The sequence below is a fragment of the Panicum virgatum genome, chromosome 1K (genome assembly GCF_016808335.1).
Source record: "Panicum virgatum strain AP13 chromosome 1K, P.virgatum_v5, whole genome shotgun sequence".
NCBI classification, from domain to species: Eukaryota; Viridiplantae; Streptophyta; class Magnoliopsida; order Poales; family Poaceae; genus Panicum; species Panicum virgatum.
The window spans coordinates 1-22,632 of NC_053136.1; the positions used below are offsets into that span (position 1 = coordinate 1).

General features: G+C 46.9%; 1 protein-coding gene and 1 long non-coding RNA gene across 2 annotated transcripts; one reads left to right on the forward strand and one right to left on the reverse strand.

Moving 5' to 3' along the window:
- Positions 1-17,689: 17,689 nt before the first annotated feature.
- On the reverse strand, positions 17,690-21,127 carry LOC120655949 (cysteine-rich receptor-like protein kinase 10). Its single transcript, XM_039937062.1, has 7 exons — positions 21,098-21,127; positions 20,152-21,064; positions 19,881-20,008; positions 18,933-19,143; positions 18,526-18,766; positions 18,288-18,438; positions 17,690-18,201 (listed from the first exon to the last, which is right to left on the reverse strand). Exons 1-7 carry the CDS (start codon positions 21,125-21,127, stop codon positions 17,896-17,898), a joined length of 1,980 nt encoding a protein of 659 aa, XP_039792996.1. The 3' UTR covers positions 17,690-17,895.
- Positions 21,128-22,087: 960 nt separating this feature from the next.
- Positions 22,088-22,632, forward strand: LOC120672663. Its single transcript, XR_005675284.1, has 3 exons — positions 22,088-22,167; positions 22,272-22,512; positions 22,608-22,632. It is a non-coding gene; the product is annotated as an uncharacterized LOC120672663 (long non-coding RNA).

The following is a 22,632-nucleotide window of genomic DNA, read 5'->3' on the forward strand; positions in this document are numbered from 1 at the left end:
AAACCCTAAAACCCTACACCCTAAACCGAAACCCTAAAACCACCCTAAACCCTAAACCACTAGCACCCTAAACCACTAAACCCTAAACCCTAAAACCCTAAACCCTACACCTTAAAAACCCAACACTAAACCTAACCCGAAACCCTAAACCACCCTAAACCCTAAACCCTAAACCCTAAAACCCTAAACCCTAAACCTAAACCCTAAAACCCTAACCCTAACCCTAAACCCTAAACCCTAAACCCCTAAACCCTAAACCCTTAAACCCTAAACCTAAACCCTAAACCCTTAAACCCTAAACCCTAAACCCTAAACCTCTAAACCCTAAACCCTAAACCACTAAACCATGCTATTCATCTCCCGACGAGCTCAAAGCATATTGTAAGTGGCATAACTCTACATCTCATGCTACTAATGATTGTAATATTTTCCGTCGACAGGTACAATCGGCCATTAATGAAGGACGATTGGTACTTTCTGTGATGCAAATTGACAAAGCTCCTTTCCCTGTTCATACGCTGGAATTGAACAATCCAAAGGTGCTCATTTGGCCGGAACAAGCTGAAGGAGCTCAAGGAAAGAATGTTGTCATCGGTGATCCAAGACCGATGAATATAAGTGACAAAATCCTTGCCCGGGAAGTTATCAAGGGGAAGACTGATGATGTCAAGGATACTCTGAAGATCATAGTCAGAAATCTCAGACTCGGGGGCAAGGAAGCTCTCTACCAGAAAATCGGTCTGCTGATCAAGCACGACCGGTCCGACCGGTGTCTCCGACCGGTCCGACCGGTCAGATCGGTTCTTCCAGCCGGTCAGACCGCTCTGGTGATCGTCCCTGGACTTTCAAGCCAAAGCGTCCGGAAGTGGGTACTTGGAAGACCAACGAGGTGAAGGTGCAGGGAAGAGCTGCTAATCAGAAGCCCACCTTCAACCAGTTGTTGAACAAGTACACAAATGCCGTTCAAAACGATCGGCCGCTAAAAAAGAGATCGCGATCACCACCGTGCCAAGATCGTCCAGCGTCCCCAAGGAGAGAATTCAGCAGGCGCAGAGGTGATGTTGGCACATTATATCATCCCCAGAAGATGTATGCTACCATGCCATGGGTGCCACCGGCGTCAAATGCAACAAATCCGGCGTGGGAGCATGAAGGGATATGGATGCAGTGTTTCCCAATGCCTTATCCTCCACATTATCAGGAGGAAAGCTCCAGAGTACCAGTACATGACCGATTGGGACCACACCAATCTGGTCCAGTGCAGGGCCAAGCTCCTGTTCCGAGGATCGAGTATCGCGTCAAGGAGAAGAAGGAGGAGCAGAAGCCTGTGGCTGACTCAGAGAAGCTTAAGGCTGATGTTGTGGTTCAAATCGGTGAAATCAAGGTGCCCATAAAGGATACGGGCAAGAAACCGATGGATATAGATACATCGGTTGACGTTCCTTTGCAAAAGCCGGTCATGGCCAATGATCATGAGGCCGGTAGTAGCAAGAGCGCAGCGGACAAGTACCATCAGCCTAGGTGGTGCCCTTCAGGTTTAACTCATACACAGAAGAGAAAATTGCAGTGCCTTCGCAATAAAGAAAAGAAGGAACAGGAGAAAGAGAAGATGAGGGATGAGGACTTCAACAGATACAGGCCCATGTTCCCTCAGAGCAAGGTTTGGAAGGTCAAGACAGCTGATCAGCCAGCCAAATCGGTCGGACCGCCGCAGCCGACCGGTCAGACAGACCGATCATACCGCTCTGACCAACTGGTCAGACCGGTCGAGCCTACTACAGAGCCAGCAGCCGAATCGGCGCCGCCCATTTTGGTTTCTTCTGTTGATGAAGCCCCAGCAGTTCCTCTGACAACAGAAGATGAGGAATTGGTGGATTATGAGGCATCTCCGGAGCACACCAACTTGGAGATCAATGTGGTGCACTTGTCTTCGGATTACTTTGTGGTTCCGGAGGAGGACATGGCTCATCTTCAGTTTGGGCCTCGTGAAGTTGTGTTCCAGAAGCCAAGCGAGAAGGACAACCATCTGAAGGCTCTTTACATGAGGGGACACATCAACGGGAAGCCGGTGACTCGCATGCTAGTAGATGGTGGGGCCATTGTAAATCTTATACCCTACTCGCTGTACAAGAAGCTCGGTGGCCAAGACGAGAACTTGATCAAGACAAACATGACGGTCAGCGGTGTTGGAGGGAGCTAGCCCCTTAGCGCCAAAGGAGTTGCTTCCATGGAGCTCACCATTGGGAGTAAGACGCTTGCTACAACTTTCTTCGTCTCGGAAGTACAGGGTAACTACAATTTGATTCTTGGGAGGGATTGGATTCATGCAAATCAGTGTGTTCCTTCTACCTTGCATCAGTTTTTTTTTTCAATGGATCGGCGATGAGGTCGAGATTGTCCTTTGTTGCTTTGGCCGATTCGGATTCTATTAGTGCACACGACAACATCAAGTGTTTATCGGGCGTGTATCTGTCCGATTATGATTTGATCAGTTGCACAAAGGATGGTTTTGTTTCTGCTGTACTAAAGCCGATGGATAATCGACTAAATCATTTAATGTAAATCAGATGAGTACAATAGAAGCTCCAGAAGCGACCGGTCAGACCGCCCGTGCCGACCGGTCAGACCGGTCCTGTCCCGTTCGGTGCACAGGGCTGACCGGTCAGACCGGACACCCCGACCGGTCAGACCGGTCCAACGCAGAATGGCTGCAGCAGAGGCTAGATCAATATCGGGCGCGTACGAACGATATGTATGAAGCCATTGAAGATTCTGATGATCTAGATAAGCTGGGCCAAGGGTTTACATCGGCCGATCCTTTAGAAAAGGTAGACATTGGTGATGGAACTATTCCTAGGCCGACCTTTGTAAACAAAAATTTATCGGTTGAATATAAACCGATTTGGTTAATTTATTGAAGGAGTATGTTGATTGCTTTGCTTGGGAGTACCATGAAATGCCTGGTTTGAGTCGTGATCTTGTTGAGCATCGATTACCGATTAAAGCTGGTTTTAGACCTTATAAACAACCGGTTAGGCGTTTCAATCCAATTATTTGTGACCGAATTAAAATTGAAATTAATCATTTACTTGATGCTGGATTTATTCGGTCTTGTCGTTATGCTGATTGGATCTCTAATATTGTGCCCGTTGAGAAAAAGGATTTGGGGAAAATTAGAGTGTGCATTGATTTTAGTAAAGCTACTCCCAAGGATGAATATCCTATGCCTATAGCTGATATGTTGATCAATGAGGCTTCCGGACACCGTGTCATTAGTTTTCTTGATGGTAACGCCGGTTACAATCAAATATTCATGGCCGAAGAAGATATATCTAAAACGGCCTTTAGATGTGCGGGATTTGTCGGTTTGTTTGAGTGGGTAGTTATGACTTTTGGTTTGAAAAATGCGGGTGCTACTTATCAAAGAGCTATGAATTTATTCTTCCATGATTTGATTGGTGTTATCTTGGAAGTGTACATTGATGATATTGTCATTAAATCGGCCGATTTGGATCATCATTTAGCCGATTTGCGACTCGCTCTTGAGAGGATGCGCCGGTATGTTTTAAAGATGAATCCACTCAAATGTGTTTTTGGTGTATCGGCTGGAAAGTTTCTTGGCTTCATTATTCATGAGAAAGGAATACAGATTGATCCTAAGAGAGTTGAAGCCATGAAGAAGGTTGAAACCCCTACATGCAAGAAGGATTTACAGAAGTTCTTGGGCAAGGTAAATTTTTTAAGAAGTTTATATCTAACTTGTCCGGGAAGATCGATGCTTTTACTCCTATTCTTCGGTTAAAAGATGAAACCGAATTTACTTGGGGGGCAAAACAGCAAGAAGCATTTGATAAAATCAAGATTTATTTGCCTTCACCACCCGTGCTCAAGGCGCCTAGGAGAGGAGTACCTTTCAGACTTTATGTGGCTGCTGAGGACAAGGTCATTGGGGCTGTTTTGACTCAAGAAACCGAATGGAAGGAGTACATTATTACATACTTAAGCCGACGACTTATTGATGCGTTGACAAGGTATACATTTATTGAGAAGTTGTGTTTGTCTCTTTATTATGCTTGTACTAAATTGAGGCATTACCTATTATCTAGTACTTGCATAGTAGTATGTCAAACCGATGTGATTAAGCATATGTTACAAAAACCGATTTTGAGTGGTAGAATCGGCAAGTGGGCTTATGCTTTGGTTGAGTATGATTTGGCTTGTGAACCTTTAAAATCTATGAGAGGCCAAATTGTAGCGGATTTTATTGTTGAACATCGGATTAATGACAAGCATAATCTAGAAGTCGGCTATATTACTTGCACACCATGGAAGTTGTACTTTGATGGATCGGTTTGTGATGATGGTCAACGAATTGGTTCTGTTCTTATTTCTCCGAATGGTGCCGTTTTTGAATTTTCAAACCGATTGGAAGAAGAATGCACAAAGAACCAAGTTGAGTATGAAGCACTTCTATTTGGCTTGGAATTTTTACAATCCATGGGCGTGAAGCATGTTGAAGCTTTCGGAGATTCTCTTCTAGTGGTGCAGCAAGTATCCAGGTATGCCAATGATATAATGGTTCTCTAAATGCATATCTTGATAAATGCCTTGATATTATTTCCTCCTTCAATGAATTTATTATTAAACATATACCGAGGGAAGAGAATGGAAAGGCAAATATTCTGGCTCAGCAAGCATCTGTCTATAATGTTACGAAAAATATTTCAAGCCGATACAAACGAAAGCCGAGTTTCTGGTTCTGGACTCACCGGTCCGACCGGTCAGTGAGACCGGTCTGACCGGTACAGAGACCGGTCTGACCGGTGATGCTGCTGTTGGTTCTGATTCGGCCAAAAAAGATGATTCAATTATTTCGGCCGAAGCCCAGGATTGGAGGGTCCCTCTTACAACATATTTGAGAGATCCTGGTCGTGGTGCGGAGAGAAATATTCGGCGTTTGACTTTCAAGTATGTTTTAATTGACGATGAGCTTTATCGTCGAACTGCCGAAGATTTACTTCTCAAGTGTTTAGACTTGGATCAGGCTCAGGTTGCTATGGGTGAGGTTCATAAAAGTATTTGTGGTACTCATCAATCGGCTCCCAAGATGAAGTGGTTACTTAGAAGAGCCGGTTTTTATTGGCCCCCCATGCTATCCGATTGCTTTAAAGACTATAAAGGGTGTGAAGAATGTCAGCGATTTGGTGATTTGCAATTGGTGCCTGCTGCGTTGATGCATCCTATTATTAAACCATGGCCGTTCCGAGGTTGGGTGTTAGATTTTATTGGACAATTTAATCCTCCATCTTCAAAGGGGCATCACTTCGTGTTGGTTGCTACGGATTATTTCACTAAATGGACCGAAGCAGTTCCTTTGAAGAATATGACACATAAAGAGTTAATTGAGTTTATTACCGAGCATTTTGTTCATAGATTCGTTATTCCACAAACTTTGACAACAGATCAAGGTTCTTCATTTATATCGAAAGAGGTGCGTGCCTTTGTCGAATCTTACAAGATTAAGTTGCTCAACTCATCTCCATACTAGCTCAGGCCAATGGACAGGCCGAGTCAAGTAATAAGATTTTGATCAAACTTGTCAAGAAGAAGATAGAAGAAAATTCTAGGAGGTGGCATGAAGTGTTATCCGAAGCATTATGGGCTCATCGTATATCTAGACATGGTGCTACTAAGGTTACTCCTTTTGAGCTTGTGTATGGTCAAGAGGTCGTTTTACCCGTTGAGGTAAATCTGGATGCATATAGATTGGCAAAGCAAAATGACCTCTCCGCTGTTGATTACCATGATTTGATGATGGATAATATTGATGAAGTGACCGACAAGCGCTTGAAAGCTTTAAAGGAGATTGAGAAAGATAAGTTTCGGGTGGCCAGAGCTTACAACAAAAAGGTAAAACTTAAGTCTTTTCAGGTTAGAGATCTGGTTTAGAAGACAATTTTGCCTCTTGGGATGAAAAGCAATAAGTTTGGCAAATGGTCGCCAAGTTGGGAGGGTCCATACAAGATTATCAAGGTTATCTCCGGTAATTCATATGTGATGGAGACGGTGCAAGGTGAGCATCTACTAGAGCTATCAATGGGAGATACTTGAAGAAATTTTATCCTAGCGTATGGCAAAGTGCATGAAGATGAAGACGGCCGGTATTGGATATCGCCCTTAGTTTTATTTTTTAGACTTGTATACTCTGTGTAAGATATGTACATTAGGCATGTGAAACTCACCAAAAAGCAGGGGGGCATATGTTGACAGCCAAATTTGGCATCTGCCGAGGCCGACCGGTCGGGTCTGTACAGTCCAAGTAGAATTAGGGTTTTTGTAAAGAGTCCATATGTAATCCTACTCATGAAGGGGTACGTCTTCCCCGGCCTATAAATATAAAGGCTAAGACCGATTGAGGTTATTCCCAATCGAATCAATACAAAAATCGCATTACTTTTTATCTCTCAAACCCTAGCCTTTTCCAACCCTAGATTGCTTTCTTCCTTCGTCTCTACGGCGTTTGAAGACGTTCTGAGTGGCCTGCCGACCTCAGAGCAACCCTAGCCGTGCAAGCTCCGACGGGGTCCCTCCCGAGCTCGCATTTCTAGGTCTTGGCGGTTCTCTGCTCCACACTGGTCAAACCGGTCTGTGGAACCGGTCAGACCGGTCCGCCAGGGTTCTGCTGGTTCAGATCGTTTTGACGATCTCCTGCGCGTTCTAGCGCATTCGAGTGTGTTGGCGCGATTCTGTGTCAACATTTACCAGATAAGCAAACACACATTCATGAATACAAGAGAACAAAGAATTTCCTAGTTCAGCAATGCAACACTATCAGGCCCACTAGTAATGTAGAATTGTAGTCAAAATATAACTTCAGATTCTTGGACATAGTCTCTGATTTATTAGAACCAGTAAAAGGATATGCCAATTAGTACTACCTCTGTCCCGTAAAGAAAGGCATTATAGGATTCAAAATTTGCCCCACAAAGAATGGCACTATAGCAGCTTGTGGGCCTTGTGCATTTAATTGTTTCCTTATTTCTATGCATACAGGCATGCAAAGGTCCATACATTGCAACTAACATCAATTAATTAGGGGTACCTAAGTCATTTACCTTCCAGACTAATCTGTCTTAAAATCCTATAACGCCATTCTTTGTGGGACAGAGGGAGTATGTCATATACCTTGTAAAGATATCTCTACCAGTATGAAAACACAAATCAGCCTAGCTTACAAAACCACAAAATCAGTAAATCAATGCAAATAACAACTTTTATAGATTTAAAGTTACTCCTACCGATATTAAGAAGCATAGCAAGTCATTACAGCACTTGCCTATCTCATTTTTGCTCAAGTAGCACATCCCTTGACAGTAGTTCCTAACGGTGATTTAGCTCCAAACATTATCAAACAATGGCACTCACCTATGCATGAGTCTATCAATGAAGTCCTCTTCCTTCATCCTTAAAAGAGATGTTCTGGTTTCTTCACTGAGTGCTGACCAAAAATCCACCAGAGTATCACAGGAAAGGTGCGCAGTGTGCAAAGCACATGTGTCTCGTGTTCCATGACCTCTACCATAATTAGGTATCACAGGGCTAATCCATCCTCTGCCACCCCCACCACATGCATCAGGGTAAAGCATTTCACGTTCACGTTCCCTTGCACGTGCATTGTCAAATACCTAGTCAAAACAACATGGACATCACTGAAGAACCCTAGAATGGTAGGGGCAACTTCTGAGATGGAACGCCGCAGAAAGACAACATAGAAGACAATCGGAGAACGCATAAAGATACCAGTGAATAAGTTTGTACAGCAGAAAAATGAAAATGCAAGCTATATGCAGGCTTACATTCTGGAGTACATGGAGAGACTTTGCATTTATGAAGCAATCAAGAAGAGTTAGGATGCCATCCTTTGTTGTTGAAAGGCCTCCCCAAGGATGAACTGATGGGTCTTGAACTTCTTCGGCTTCAACTTCCTGAATCCTTGGCTCACCTGAACCTTCTTGATGCAGTGACTTCCCATACATGACTATTTGTGTGAAACTTTCCAGAAGCAGCCCGTTGCACCTTGAACAGTACAGGTTCTTCCGAGCATGCTCGATGAGGGTCTGTTTATCAAGTCTGAGCAGTTCCTGCCGTGCACGAGGCGATAGGGCACTCCAAAACTGAAGGAAATTGAATTCAGTGGAATAAAAGATCAGTTCCACTATTCAATTCTGATCTTGAAAACTGACACTGCCCTAACAGTATGTGTAAATATGTGTAAATGCACGTCTCACGGCTGAAGAAAACAAATAGTGAGTCCAAAAAGTCAATTGCAACTAGTGAACATTTCAATGTAAGTTATGATGGCAATCAGAAGCACCAGCACTCCATTTGAGATGGTTCAAAACTATTATATTATACTGAACACCTAGTAAACAAAAACCTTACAGAGCAATGATTTGCATTAACTGCTACCAAATCCATAGCAGTACCTATTTACCAAAACAGGGCCACTAGAATCTTTCCAAACAAGTAATCTACCTTACACAAACAAGTACTAGCTTTCCATTACTAGAAAAGATTTATACTAAAATCAACCAGTTCCAAAATCAATATAATAGGAAGTAGGAGGGATGTTGTTTTATCCATATGGTTGTACCTCAAATAAAATGTATATAGGCTAATCTGACTCCACTACATTGAAATGGAAGGGAGAACAGGGCAGCACATATAAACCCTAGGTACAGTCAAATGGTGTGGCAAATGGCTAAGACATAGGTGGTAACGTCAATCATCAAGAATTACTCTAGAATATATGGGTTATCGGTATCAGTTAGCACAGCAGCAACGCCACCAATAACGTCTCCAATGCATTGCATCAATGCGCCTAAAGGAGACAACCGATGGAATCCTTAAGTGAAGCAGCTGGGAGCTCCAGACAAGGTGCAGTGATTGAGGTTTGCCGACATGGCTGCTGGTCAGGTTGGCACAGCAGCAGCAGCAGCAGTGACATCATTACTAACGGCATCAGTCTGAGCGCATGCTCTGTGTTTATATGGAAGCGAGGTCAAGCAAATCGAATTCAGGTTGTCCGCGTGGCTGCAGGCGGTTGGTTAGCACAGCAGCAACGGCACCGGACAGAGCTCCCACAACTGAAATCCAATTCTCCGAGTGGGACAAACCAATCAGGTTGTTCTGAAGCTGTTGTCTCCAAACCAATCAGACTCTTGTTTCAGTGAAGCTGTTATCTCCCCCATGCAGCAGCAGCAGCCGGTAGCACAGCAGGAGCAATCCAATCTAATGAAATCCTTCCTGCCACGGGTCAGCGAGCAATCAAATCATATTTTCCTGGTCTATGCTAACACCCTAGTCCTACTCTAGTATATAAATTCTAGTTTTGTACCATTAGCCAAAAGTTTGAAATATTTAGTATTGTCACCACCTTTTAATAATCGAGTCGGTTTTGATCTTTGGAACCAGTATAATTCCGCCTTTCTTAGCAGCACAGTTAATTCGACCAACAGACAATGCTTATTTTCCAATTCTTGAGCTGACAATGGATAAAGCTCCATTTCCCTATCCAAATCATCTAACTTTATATACAACAGCTTCTTCTTTTTCCTATTTTTCGCCACCAGGTTCTTAGCCTTTTAGGAACCTATGTACTGCCCTTATTTTGTTTTTCCAAACGATTCATTGGTGCTGAACCCCGGTTTTCTTTAACCCACACCGCAACCAGGAAAAAAAAACATTACTTAGAGAGCCAACCTAGTTCAAACTTTAACATGTTGGTACTCCCTCTATGTGCGACTTGATGGGTATCTAGTAGCAAATGTGTATGGTGAGAAATATCCCGCATTAAGGTAACTACCGTTGAAAGCGGATACTTATGTTCCCATTGAGTGCTCACTAGGATTCAATCTAGTTTCAAAGATTGGGTTGTCAGCAGCACGCCAGCACCAGCCATCATAATGGAAGCATCGGAAACTCAATTATTACACCTCAAGGAATTGCCTAATACTTATGTTATGACAATGGGTCTTAAGGTTAATTGCAATAGGTCCATGATGATTAGAGCTGAAATGCTAATTGAAACTTTTGGTTGTATTAAAGGATCTTTACCATTCACTTACTTAGGTCTACCATTGGGTATCATAAAGCCGGCTATTCATGATTATTTGCCTTTGGTCAAAAATTGTGAAGCTCGATTACTTGTGGTGTCAAATTGGTTAACACAAGCTGGGAGGTTGCTGCTAGTCAATTCAGTTCTCTCTTCTTTGCCAACCTTTCTTCATGTGTACACTAAAAATCCCAAAGACTGTCATTGGCCAAATTGACAAATACAGGAAACATTGTTTGTGGACAGGGTTCGATGTCAATGCAAAGCAACCTCCCATGGTAGCCTGGAAACTGGTCTCCCAACCCAAAAGCAATGGAGGGCTTGGTGTAATTGACCTTGCAGTTCAAAATGATTCTCTTCTTCTCTTGAATCTCCATAAGTTCTTTAATTGGCAAGATATTCCATGGCCACACCTGATCTGGCAGTCCTATTACCGAAATAGCTCTGTTCCAACAAAAAGAAAGAAATGTTCATTTTGGTGGAGAACCATGCTAAGCCTGCTAGACACTTACAAAGCCATCGCGACTGTGGAGATGAAAAATGGATCTACTGTCTTACTTTGGAAGGATATTTGGTCTAGATCAGTCCATCAACATCAATACCCGCACTTATTCTTGTTTGCTAAGGATAAGAATATCACTTTACTGAAGGGCCTCCAAACTGATGAACTTCACAACATTTTTCATCTGCCTTTATTAGTAGAAACCTACTCACAATACTTACAATTATTGGAAGAACTAGTCACTACGGAACATTCACAAGAAAATGACATATGGACATATACATATGGGGTAATGCCATCCTCTTGTCATCAAAGGCTTACAAATCATTAAAAGGCCATATACCTGTGCACAAACTCTTTCAGATGGTTGTGGAAATCATGTTGCCAGCCCAAACACACAGTTTTTTTTTCTGGCTCCTAATATCAGATCGACTTAGCAACAGAGACATTTTGAGACACAAAAATATGATTCTCCCTAGCTATCACTGTGTTCTCTGTGGAAACAATATGGATGAAACTGCCATACATCTCTTCCTTGAATGCGACTTTGCAAAGCAATGCTAGGCAATTATTGGTATTCATTATCAAAATATCACCAACCCTTTTCAAGTTCTTGAATCGTTAAGGGCCTTTCTTTATGGAAATAACTATTCTCATGTTTTGGAGCATCTGGATCACGAGAAATGGGAAAAATCTTCAGGAATGAAGATGGACAAGTACAAAGATGTTTGGCAAAACTTCAAGAGAGAATTCATGATGGTTATCCATCGTGCAAAAAGCATTTGTAACTTCACTTATGTCATCATGGCTGGACTCTTTGTAATGTTGTTATATTATTTTTTTTCCTTTTACTTTACTTTATGTTTTTGGGTACAAACTCTGTAACTCTTTTTACTTTTAATGAAATCAGTAGGAGCCTCCTGTTCCATCAAAAAAAAAGAGAGGAAAGCACCAACTCTCTAAGATTAAAGTTGTACGCAATCATTAAACAAATTAGGCCATCTACTATGAAACTGATCATTGTTTGGGATTTCTAATAATGGTAAAGTCTCCACCAACCATTAAGGACAGCGTTTCTGTTGAACAAGCTCAGTGAGGACTGTTGAACAAGCTCAGTGAGGAAGCTAGGCTTCTTTGTGTTCTGGTTGAGCTGCACCATAAACAACCATGGGAACCCATCGAAAACCATCACTTTTATTTTTGAGATACAGCTTCACCAAGAATTAAACCACCATCCTGCACATTTTCCACTGCAAACAACTCGATCTTTATTTATATTACATTGCGGGAATCATATCATATATAGAAGAGGGGAGTAGATATATATAGTGGCGGGTGGGGCGGGAATCACACTACTACAGTGTGAGTAGGGCTGCGAGGATGCGGTTGAAGTTGTGCATGGCCGGCTCCGGCGGGCGTTCTTGCACCTCATCTGGTAGCTGACGAGCTTGGTGGCGTGGTGGTCGCCGACGATGGGCACGCCACCGGCGACCCGGTGTGCCCAGCCCATGTCGAGGCAGTCCTCCCCGATGCGCGTGATGTCGGAGACGACGAAGGTCCATCCAACGGCATATGGCGCCGCACCGCTGAGGGAGAAGAGGTCGACCATGGAGCAGATGTACTCGGGCGTGACGCCGCGCTTGGCCTCCCGGACGAGCTCCACGGCTGACTACAGGGAGGAGGAGGAGGAGGGAGGGAGGGCGGCGTGGGCGAAGACGAAGGCGTTGCCGTAGAAGCGGATGTACTCGGGCGTGACGCCGTGCCACCTTTGGTGTAGTAGAGTCCAAAGTGCAGCATGCCGGCGATGTACCGAAGAATGTGCTTGACGGCGCTGAAGTGCTCTGTCATTGGGTTCTCCATGAACCGGCTCACATACCCGACTGCGAAGGCGATGTCCAGCCGGGTATGAACCAAATACCGCAAACTTCCCACGATGCTGCGATAGTGTGATGCATCAACAGAAGGGTATGAGCTTTTCTTACTGAGCTTCAGGCGATTCTCCATTGGGACTTGTACAGCATTGCACTCCCCCATGCCTGCCTTCTCCAGGAGCTTGGCAGCATAGGCAGCCTGCGAAAGCATGATCCGTCCCTGTTCTTGCTTGACCTCAATGCCCAGATAGTAACTCAGGCACCCGAGATCACTCATCTTGAACGTGCTCTTCATCTCCTGCTTGAACACATCGATCTCCCTTTCATCGGTGCCGGTGACGATCAGGTCGTCGACGTACACACCGAGAAGTACACGCTTCTGCGCCTGGCCAGGCGTGTAGACTCCATGTTCCTCGACGCACTTGCTGAAGCCGAGTGCCACCAGAGTGCGGTTGAGCTTCTCGTTCCACGCCCTGGGTGCTTGACGCAGGCCGTAGAGCGCCTTGGATAGGCGCAGGACCTGGCGTTTGTGCTCAGCCACGGCGAACCCCGGAGGTTGTGTGATGTACACTTCCTCGACGAGTTCCCCATTCAGGAACGCGGACTTGACGTCTAGATGATGCATCGCCCATCCTTCATGTGCCGCGATCGCCGCCAGAGTGCGGACAGAGTCGAGCCGCACCACTGGCGCGAACACCTCATCAAAGTCGATGCCGGCGCCCTGGTCGCATCCTTCTTGAGTTTGAAAACCCATTTGAGGCCGATTGGGCGATGTCCGGGTGGCAAATCCGTGAGCCTCCAGGTCTTGTTGTCGATGATGGACTGGAGCTCGTCCTGCATCGCTGCACGCCACGCCGGGTCCGCGTTCGCCTGCTCGAACGTGGCTGGCTCCTTGGCTGCCGCCAGCAGGAGCTCGTCCGGATCAAGCTCCACCGGCTCCAAGGTGTCGATGCAGTCGGTCACCATGCGGTATTGGCGTGGTGCACCTTCATCATCCAGATCAAGTCCAGATGGGATATGCGATGGTGGAGTGGCGAACCTGATGGCGTTGTCGACGTTGGCCACCGGAGTTTGAGGCTCCCTGGCCTCGGATGGCGTGTTTGACGGTGGAGCTTCTGGTGTCACCGTGACGATGTACTTGACGGTGAACGTGTCCGGCGTGACGTTGTCGTCAGGTGTGCCCCAGTTCCAGCCCTTTGCTTCATCAAACACCACATCGCGAGACATGTGAAGTCGGCTGCTCTCAGGATCATATACACGATAGCCCTTTGAGCCCGGCTCGTATCCGACGAACACCATCTTCACGCTTCGGTCGTCCAGCTTGGTGATGTGGGGACGAGTCACTTTCACATGCGCGATGCACCCAAAGGTGCGCATGAAGTGAACCACGGGCTTCTCGCCATGCCAGGCCTCATAGGGAGTCTTGTGCTTCAGCGCCTTCATGGGGGATCAGTTGAGGATGAAGACGGCAGTGCTCACCGCCTCCCCCCAGAACGCACTTGGAACGCCCCTTGCCTTGAGCAGACACCTCACCATGGCCATGACGGTTTGGTTCCGGCATTCGACCACTCCGTTTTGTTGCGGCGAGTACGGAGCGGTGAGTTGTCGGTGTACACCTTGCTCGGCGCAGTACTCCCCGAACGTGATGGCGGTGAACTCGCCATCCCGATCTGTCTGGAGCGCCCGCAGCTTGCGGCCGGTCTCCGCCTCCACGCCGGTCCTGGAACTTCTTGATCGCGCCCGCAGCTTCATCCTTGCTCGACAACAGCACAAGCCACATGTAGCAGCTGGCGTCATCGACAAGGAGAAGGAAGTAGCGCCTCCCGCCATGCGTTGCCGGGGTGACAGGACCGCACAGGTTGCCATGGACCAGGTTGAGGTGGCCTGTCGCCCGGTGCTTTGCCTGCTGTGGGAACGGGTCGCGACGTAGCTTGCCGGCGAGGCAGGCATCGCAGAGCTGGTCGACATGGTCGAGTTGGGGGCAGACCGCGCACCATGCCGCCCTTTCCCAACTTGCGCAGTGTGTCGAAGCCCAGGTGCCCGAAGCGCTCGTGCCAGCGCTAGGTGATGTCGTCCGTGTGCGTCAACAGAGAGACGGGCCACGCCAGGGTGAGGGTGATCTTGTACAACCGATTTGACGAATGCCGTACCTTTGCGAGAAGCTCACGCTGCGGATCACGGACCCGTAGGATGCCTTCCTCGATCAGGACCTGGCAGCCAAACTCATCGAGTTGGCCCAGGCTGATGATGTTGCTCCTGAGTCGAGGGATGAAGTAGGCATCAGTGAGAGCTCGATGTCCTCCATTTCGCGCCGCGAAGAGGATGGTCCCGCGCCCGACGATGTCCACCACGGAACCGTCGCCGAACTTGACCGTGCCCGTGATGGATTGGTCCGGCTCGGAGAACGCCGCTCGGTTCCCCGTCATGTGGTTTGACGCACCCATGTCGAGGTACCACACGTCGGAGCCAGGCTTGCCGGAGCGGTCCTCAGACTCCCCCAGCTGCACCACTGCACGTTCCTCGTTGAGGTAGACTCGCTCGTCAACGTGGATGGGCGTGACGCGTTCCGGCTCGGTGCTGCCGATGGCCATCATCAGGGACGGCTCCTCCGTGTCGTCGGTGGCGGCTTGTACAAGGAGTGCGGCCTCATCACGCTTCTTCTTGCGACACTTGCGGGCCAGTGGCCCTTCTTGCTACAGTACTTGCACTTGTCCTTCCTGGTCGCCGGTCTCCCCGGCTCGCCACTTGTGCGCGCGCCACCGTTGTCGCCGTCGCGTTGCCCCCCGGACGGCTTGCCGCTATTGCCGTTGGAGCGAGAGCTCTCGCCCGCGAGACGATGCTTGTAGCGCGCTAGCCACTCCTCCTCCGAGAGAAGCAGCTTGCCGTTGGAGTTCGTGGACGGCGGTGGGTTGCGGCTCCGTTCGCGCACCTCCGCCGCCTTGAGCCTGCCGACGAGCTCCTCCACCGACATGTCGTCGACGTCGAGGAGGGTTTCGATGGAGTGCGCGATCTGATCATAGCGAGGAGGAACAACCTACAGGATCTTCCTCACCACGGTGGTTTCCTGCGGCGGATCGTCGAGGATCGTGAGCTCGCTGACGTTGTTCGTCAGCTTGTGGGTGAAGTCGTCCACCGATTCCCCGTCGCGGAACTCGAGCGCGTCGAAGTCCCGCGAGAGGGTGGTTGCCTTGGCCTTGCGGATGCGGTCGACACCCACACGCTCCGTCTTGATGGAGTCCCATGCGCGCCTCGCCGTGCCCTTGCCGACGAGGGAGATGTGCATCTCCAGTGGTGTGCCGCGGAGGATGGCCTCCATTGCCATGCAGTCGTCATGCCGATTGACCCCGCTGACGCTCACCGCCTCCCAGTGTCGCTGCGCCTCCAGCATGACCTGCATGAGCACCGCCCACTCGACATAGTTGGTGCGGGGCAGCATGGGGTAGTTCGCCGATCCCACCTCCCGGACAACGCGCTGGACTGGCGGCTCATCGCCGCGGCGGCGAGGGAGTGGCGATGGCGAACGGATGATGCGACGATGCGGAGGCATCCTGGATCCCGTCCGATGGCCCGGGACACTCGACATCCTGGCGGTTAACCAGCTCTGATGCCAATTGTTAGCTCAGCAGCTGCACCGGCGAGCTTGACACAACGCGAACACGGTGGAGTTTGGACACACGGAGTTTTTTTGGTGCCGCAGCAGCGACGTTTTCTGGGTTTATCATTGCATATAAATAGTAACAAACTACTCTAAACCGGCTGCAATCTCGCCACGATCCGGAAGCAACGCGCGCCATCCCACGCATGCCCATGTTCCCCATTCTTGGCGGCGACGCAGCCCATGGCGCACGTCCTCACGGCGCAGCGCGGACGTGCGCATGACTCTCTAACCAACTAACAGACACGCTAACAGCTAAACAAGCTAACTAACTAATATGTACACGTACAAGATTTGGCTAACAGGGTCCGGGTACCTGCGGCGGAGGCGGCCGGCCATGGGGTAGTAGTACACCAGCGCCTTGCCCAGCGCCTCCTTCACGGCCTCGGCGACATCCACTGGAGACTGCTCTGCATGACTGCGGCGGAAGAACTGCCAGCTACAATTTGTGCTTTTCAGTAGTAACATGCATGCATTTCCCTGTTTTCAAGCTAAGCAGCAACTGATCCATCATCAGTGCCTTTTTTTTTTTGGGGTAACAGCACTGCCAGCCAGAATTTGTGCTCTTCAGTAGTAACATGCATGCATTTTCCTGTTTTCAAGCTAATCAGCAACTGATCCAGCATCAGTGCCCGCGTTTTGTGTGCGAAGTCTGGAAAAAGAACCCTTTTTTTTCTTTCAAATATGGATCATCATCAGATACACTCCTCCTACCCACAAGACTCAAATCACATATACCAACTTAATTGGCAGTGGCATATATATATGTAGAGTGCACTGATTTCATATTCCTCTAGTCTACAATTAATCTTTATGATGGGAACATAAGCAAATCGCAAACAAGAAACTCAAAATAGGGGGTACTTCAGTGGCAGAGCCAGGAATGGACTAACATTGTAACAGTAACTGAAGGCTACAAATATGACTGGACTGTCTCCACCCCTATCCTGGTTCTTGGGCTGTGAATCCAAATAGCCCAGCTCATTCCAAACCCAGACCACTGGGGCGGGCCCATGGAAATGGAAGTTCAACTTTCATGGGCTGCCACTGACTTCCTGATTTAGTAGCTAATGTTAATGTTCACATCAAGGCCTCTGAGCAGTACACATACTACTATCCATGATCATCACATTCACATGAATGGGTCACTGTGCTCGTGCCCATGCAATCTGGCTCAAATACGTAGAATGGTAATGGTACATAAAAGTGCTGTACCACTCAAATGCTGCATGTATTCTCATCAACAAAAGTATGCATGTACTATTGTAACTTATAACTGCTTACTAACATGTTATACTAAAATTTAATGGTCAAACTATATCATCTGAAAGTTAAATGGGATCTAGGTATACGGTTTCAGATAATAAGATGCCGTGTCATTTATATAAGGCCTTACATACAGTTATCTAACGCATCATCAGAGTAATAATTATCTGCCCCCCTCCCCCTAGTCGCCATCATTTGGGAAGGTAAGACCTTTCAAACAGTCAAGCTAGAATGGTTCAATCATTCAGCTGATTTTTCATGGACTCACTTCTGTGGACTGGTGTTCGGCAGCCTGGCTGCTGCTGCTGCAACAAAAGGGAGCCTGGCAGCTACAATAACAAGTAAGATGGATAAAGTACATTTCAATTAAGATAAACAGAGAAACCTATATACACATTACGCCACTTAAACTAAGCACTATATAACAACCTAGAGTGCCATAATTTGATACATTATCTGAGTGAACCCCACATGGCAGAAATAAAAACTATCTAGCTGTTGTGATAGATATGGTCATGTCGTTGATACTGCATGACTGGGTAGTGGTAGTGGATGCCACTTCAATTCCCACCCGTACATTGAAATATGCTGGGTGCTTTGGCTCAGCCAGGATCTTAGTCTTGCTACTTAGCATTGCAACAACATCTAACATGGTTGGTCTATCTGCTGCGTTCTCTTGAACACATAGCAGAGCAATGTTCATGCACCTTCTTATTTCAGCCAAGTTATGCATGGGTACCAATGATGTATCAATGAGTTCACTCCATCTTTCCTCTTCATATAATTGCCATGCCTGTTTGTAATTTCATTACATAATAAGTAACATAGATATGATACCAAATTAACAAAAGAATGCTATATGTGTGTCAGGAAACTTACATATCCAAGGACATTGATAAAATCTCCACATTCTTGGCTATCAGAATTCCTTTTTCCACTAAGGATCTCAAGAAGGAGAACACCAAAGCTGAATACATCTGATTTGATAGAGAAGAGGCCGTCAGATGCATACTCGGGAGCCATGTAGCCACTGAAATGATATGTCGAAGAATTACTATATATGGTAGATTTGTGCTATAGATGTCCAAATAAAATGATGAATTTGTGCAATACTTACTATGTACCGACCACTCTCCTTGTAGTGCTTTCTTCGGTGTTATTTGAGCTAAATATTTTTGCTAGCCCAAAGTCCGAAATTTTAGGATTCATTTCGTTGTCCAAGAGAATGTTACTTGGTTTAAGGTCTCGATGTATGACACGCAACCGGGAGTGCTTATGCAGGTAGAGAAGTCCTTCCGCTATTCCTTCAATTATATCTAGGCGTTTGTTCCAATCTAACAAAGTTTTTCTAGTTTCATCTGCTTGCGCATCACCAATTGAATGTTAGTATATACAACAGGAAATATGCAACATTGTACTGAGAATTTGGAGAAAGTTTTAATGTGTCTTGAGACATCTACTCTATGTGAACAGTTTGAAACCTAAATTTCAGAAATGACTGCAGATAAATTAACATGTACATACCAAAGATAAAGAAGTCCAAGCTTTTGTTTGGCAAGTATTCATAGACCAAGATTTTCTCGTCTCCTTGAGAGCAGCATCCCAAGAGCTTAACGAGATTTGTGTGCTGGAGTTTGGCTATGAGTTGTACCTCGTTCTTGAACTCCACGAAACCTTGTCCTGAATGTGAAGCGAGCCTCTTGACAGCTATCTCAACTCCATCGGGAAACACTCCCTGTCAAACATATAAGAGGTACATACCACTACTAGAAAACGGGCCATCGGTCCTGGCCAAAGGTACCAGCTGCTGTTGCAGGTACCGGCTGCAATAGCAGCTGGTACCTTTGGCCATCGACCGACCTAGTGGAGGGCAATTGGCACCGGGTGGTGGTTCCAACCGGTTCCAATGCGTCACCATAGGAACCGGTCTGAACCACCACCCGATACCAAATGAAGGCGGCGCTAAAGGCACCGGTTTATAGGAATAACCGGTTCCTATGGTAATGAAACGTGGCAGCTGCCAGGAGCTCGGGCCTAAGTCACCGGTTGGTGCCTTGACCCGGTGCTATTGAATTAATTTTAGCACCGGGTCATTGAAATCAACCGGTGCCTTTGGCCTGAGCCTATAAATACCCCAGCCCCTCCCCCTCTCAAGCTGCCGTGAACTCACTATTCATGGCAGCTGAGTGGGGTGAGGGGAGGCGAATTTTTGTTTTTTTTTTGAAAAAAAGGTTAGTTATTTTTCTTTATAACTTAGCAATTAATTTTTAGAACAGTTATTACTTGATTTAGTTTATATATGTGATAATTATTTTTATTTGTAGCATCTTATTGTAGTTATATACGTTATCAATTTATTTGATATTTGAATACTATCAAATTATTGTATTTATATGTTATTTCAATATATATGAAGAAAATTCGACAGGAAGGACAGGAGTGGAGTATGTACGACATTTTAACATTTACTACCTTATATACGGGGCCAAAGCCACCTTCCCCCAATTTGTTCTCTTCGGAAAAATTATCTGTGGCGTCCAGTATGTCATCGAAGTCGAAGACCGAAAACTCCGAGAGCTCGGCCTCCATTTCCCAATCCACTCCTTGGTGCTGCAAGTTGTTTTGTCGTAAGAATCTGACATTGCCTGCACGACAGTAAAAGAGATGCATGGGGTCATTATATTGGAAAGCAATATAATGCTTCATCGGTAAGCAGTAAATAAAGGAAGAAGCCATAACTAACCTCTTGTGTATCTCGATCTCCGTCTTGTTCGCCGGCGGCGGCAGTAGAAGACGACGAAGTAGAGCAGCGCCGCCACAGGAGGCGCCACGATCAGGGGAATCACCCAGGGCGGCCTAGCTCTAGTAGTTTTGTTGGTGGTGGGAGCCGGCGGTGCCGGAGTCACAGACGACGACGGCGTGATCCGGACCATGGAGGCGTTGTCATCGTTGAAGAACCTCATGTTCTCGTACTTGAGGTGGCAGCGCAGGATGTGGATTTGGCCTCCGAGGCGCACCGACGTGGTGGCGTTGAGCACGCCGACGAGCCCCTGGAGGCACGCCAGGCAGTCGGCGGCGGACTGGTCCGGCGTGCACTGCGCCAAGGGGTAGAGCGTGGTCCTGACGGCGCCGCTGGAGCCGTCCATGAAGGCGGTGACGAACCTGGCGGTCCTGGCGGCCGCGAGCTGGGCGGTCTGGTTGAGCATGTCGCGGACGCCGGCGCCCACCGCGGCGGGGTCGCCGCCGGGGATGTTCAGATAGTACCAGGACTGGAACAGGGTGCTCCTATCGGAGAACCCTGTTCGGAGGATGGCGCTGCTGTCGGAGAAGCCGAGGGTGCAGTAGTCGTCGTACACGGCGGCGGCCTTGCCGTTGGGGCAGCTCTGCTGCGCGTACTGGAACGCGCCGGCGACGCAGGCGCTGCAGCCGGTGAGGTTGCTGTTGAAGGCCATGTCGCCGCGGCACAGAGCCAGCGCGTACACCGCGTCGGGGGCCCCGGCCTGGCCGGAGGTGGCGGTGGCGAAGAGCTGCGGCGAGGAGGAGGTGTCGCCGGGGAGGGTCCTGGACAGGGACACCAGGTTGCTCTGGTAGGTGCCGTTGGCCGTGTAGTTGCCGGCGCTGCCGCACACCGATCCGATCGCCATGGCCCACCATGGCTCCAGCAGCAGGAAGACGAAGCAGCTGCTAACCACGAGCATCAAGATGTTGACGACCGCCATGGCTGCCGATCGACTCTGCTTGTTGCTTGTTTACTTTAATCCTAGCTACGCGCTCCGTGAGAGAGGTTATTCAGAGTAACATTTTTGTTGCTTCCAGGCCAGGCCAGGTCACCATTTACAGTCGCACGTACATACGTTACACGGAACATAAAATTCAAGAAAAATAAATCAACATCGCCCTCATCATACTGTAGTTGTCATTGTCCTGGTCTACTCGTTTTCTTACCATTTCATTCAGTGGTTTTTGTATAAGGCACTGCTTGGTTGAGTTTCTGGACAACTTTTTAGAGTGAAAAACCAGAAACTCAAACAAACATAGACCTTCCTCTTTAGTTTTCGGAAAGCCAGAAGCCTGAGTTTATATGGGAAGTTGTTGAAAAGCTCAGTTTTCTAAGCTTTCCTAAGCTTATTGAGTACATAAAGCTAAAAATATTTTGAAAAACTACTATTGGCTATTCAAGATGAAAGCTTACCTATGGCTTTTTACAAAAGCTCTAAACACTTCATCTCAAACAAACAAACCCTAAGTCAGTCAACACCCCACTACTTTGAAACCATCAATCACGGCACCACCAAGTAATTCCTAGAATATTAATCAAACCATTAACTTAGTCAGGCCGGCCGGCAAAGATCATTGAGTTATAGAGAAATGTGATACATTAGGTACGTACACCACCAAGTAATTCCTAGAATATTAATCAAACCATTAACTTAGTCAGGCCGGCCGGCAAAGATCATTGAGTTATAGAGAAATGTGATACATTAGGTACGTAGATACACAGCGACAAGAACCTTATCTTTGATCTATAGTGCTGTAATTTAATAACCACCAGGGGGGTTCCCCCTGCTCAGTAATTAAGCGTTGTCTGTCCCCACCACTATTGGTTTACAAGCATATATAGGACAATCACCAAATCTGTTAATAATGCCCAAATAGCGGTAAATATTATTGTTCAAATTGGTGTGTTGCTCTCAGGAAGACGAGAAAATATTGGTCTATGAATACCTGCCCAACAAGAGCCTGGACTTCTTCATCTTTGGTACGAGTACTGCTCTGCTTTTACATTTTCTTAATTTCGTTTAAGTATTGATCTTGTTTGCGGCAGCCCCATGCATGAAACATTGCTCCATTGACTGCCTGCAGACCAAGATAAAAGAGCTTTACTGGATTGGTCCAAACTTCTGGCAATCATTGAAGGAATAGCACATGGACTTCTCTACCTACACAAGCACTCCCGTTTGCGCGTCATACATAGAGATCTGAAACAAAGCAACATCCTCTTGGATGGCGAAATGAATCAAAAAATTTCAGATTTCGGGCTAGCAAAAATATTCAGCTCAAACAATACCGAAGGAAACACTACAAGAAGAGTGGTCGGCACATAGTAAGTTCCATGCCAATAACTGCAGCTGTGAACATTTATATTACAAGTCAACATACATATACAGCAATTTAACATTTATTATATGCTACCATTAGTGGCTACATGGCTCCGGAGTATGCT

Excerpts from the sequence above, each read along its gene's own strand:
- LOC120655949 (XM_039937062.1), bottom strand. The coding sequence starts at position 21,127 with ATGGCGGTCGTCAACATCTTGATGCTCGTG. Across the intron at positions 18,767-18,932 it reads CTTGGACTTCTTTATCTTTG|ATGAAACTAGAAAAACTTTG; the intron begins GTATGTACATGT and ends ATGCGCAAGCAG. Across the intron at positions 18,202-18,287 it reads TTATCAATGTCCTTGGATAT|GCATGGCAATTATATGAAGA; the intron begins GTAAGTTTCCTG and ends AATTACAAACAG.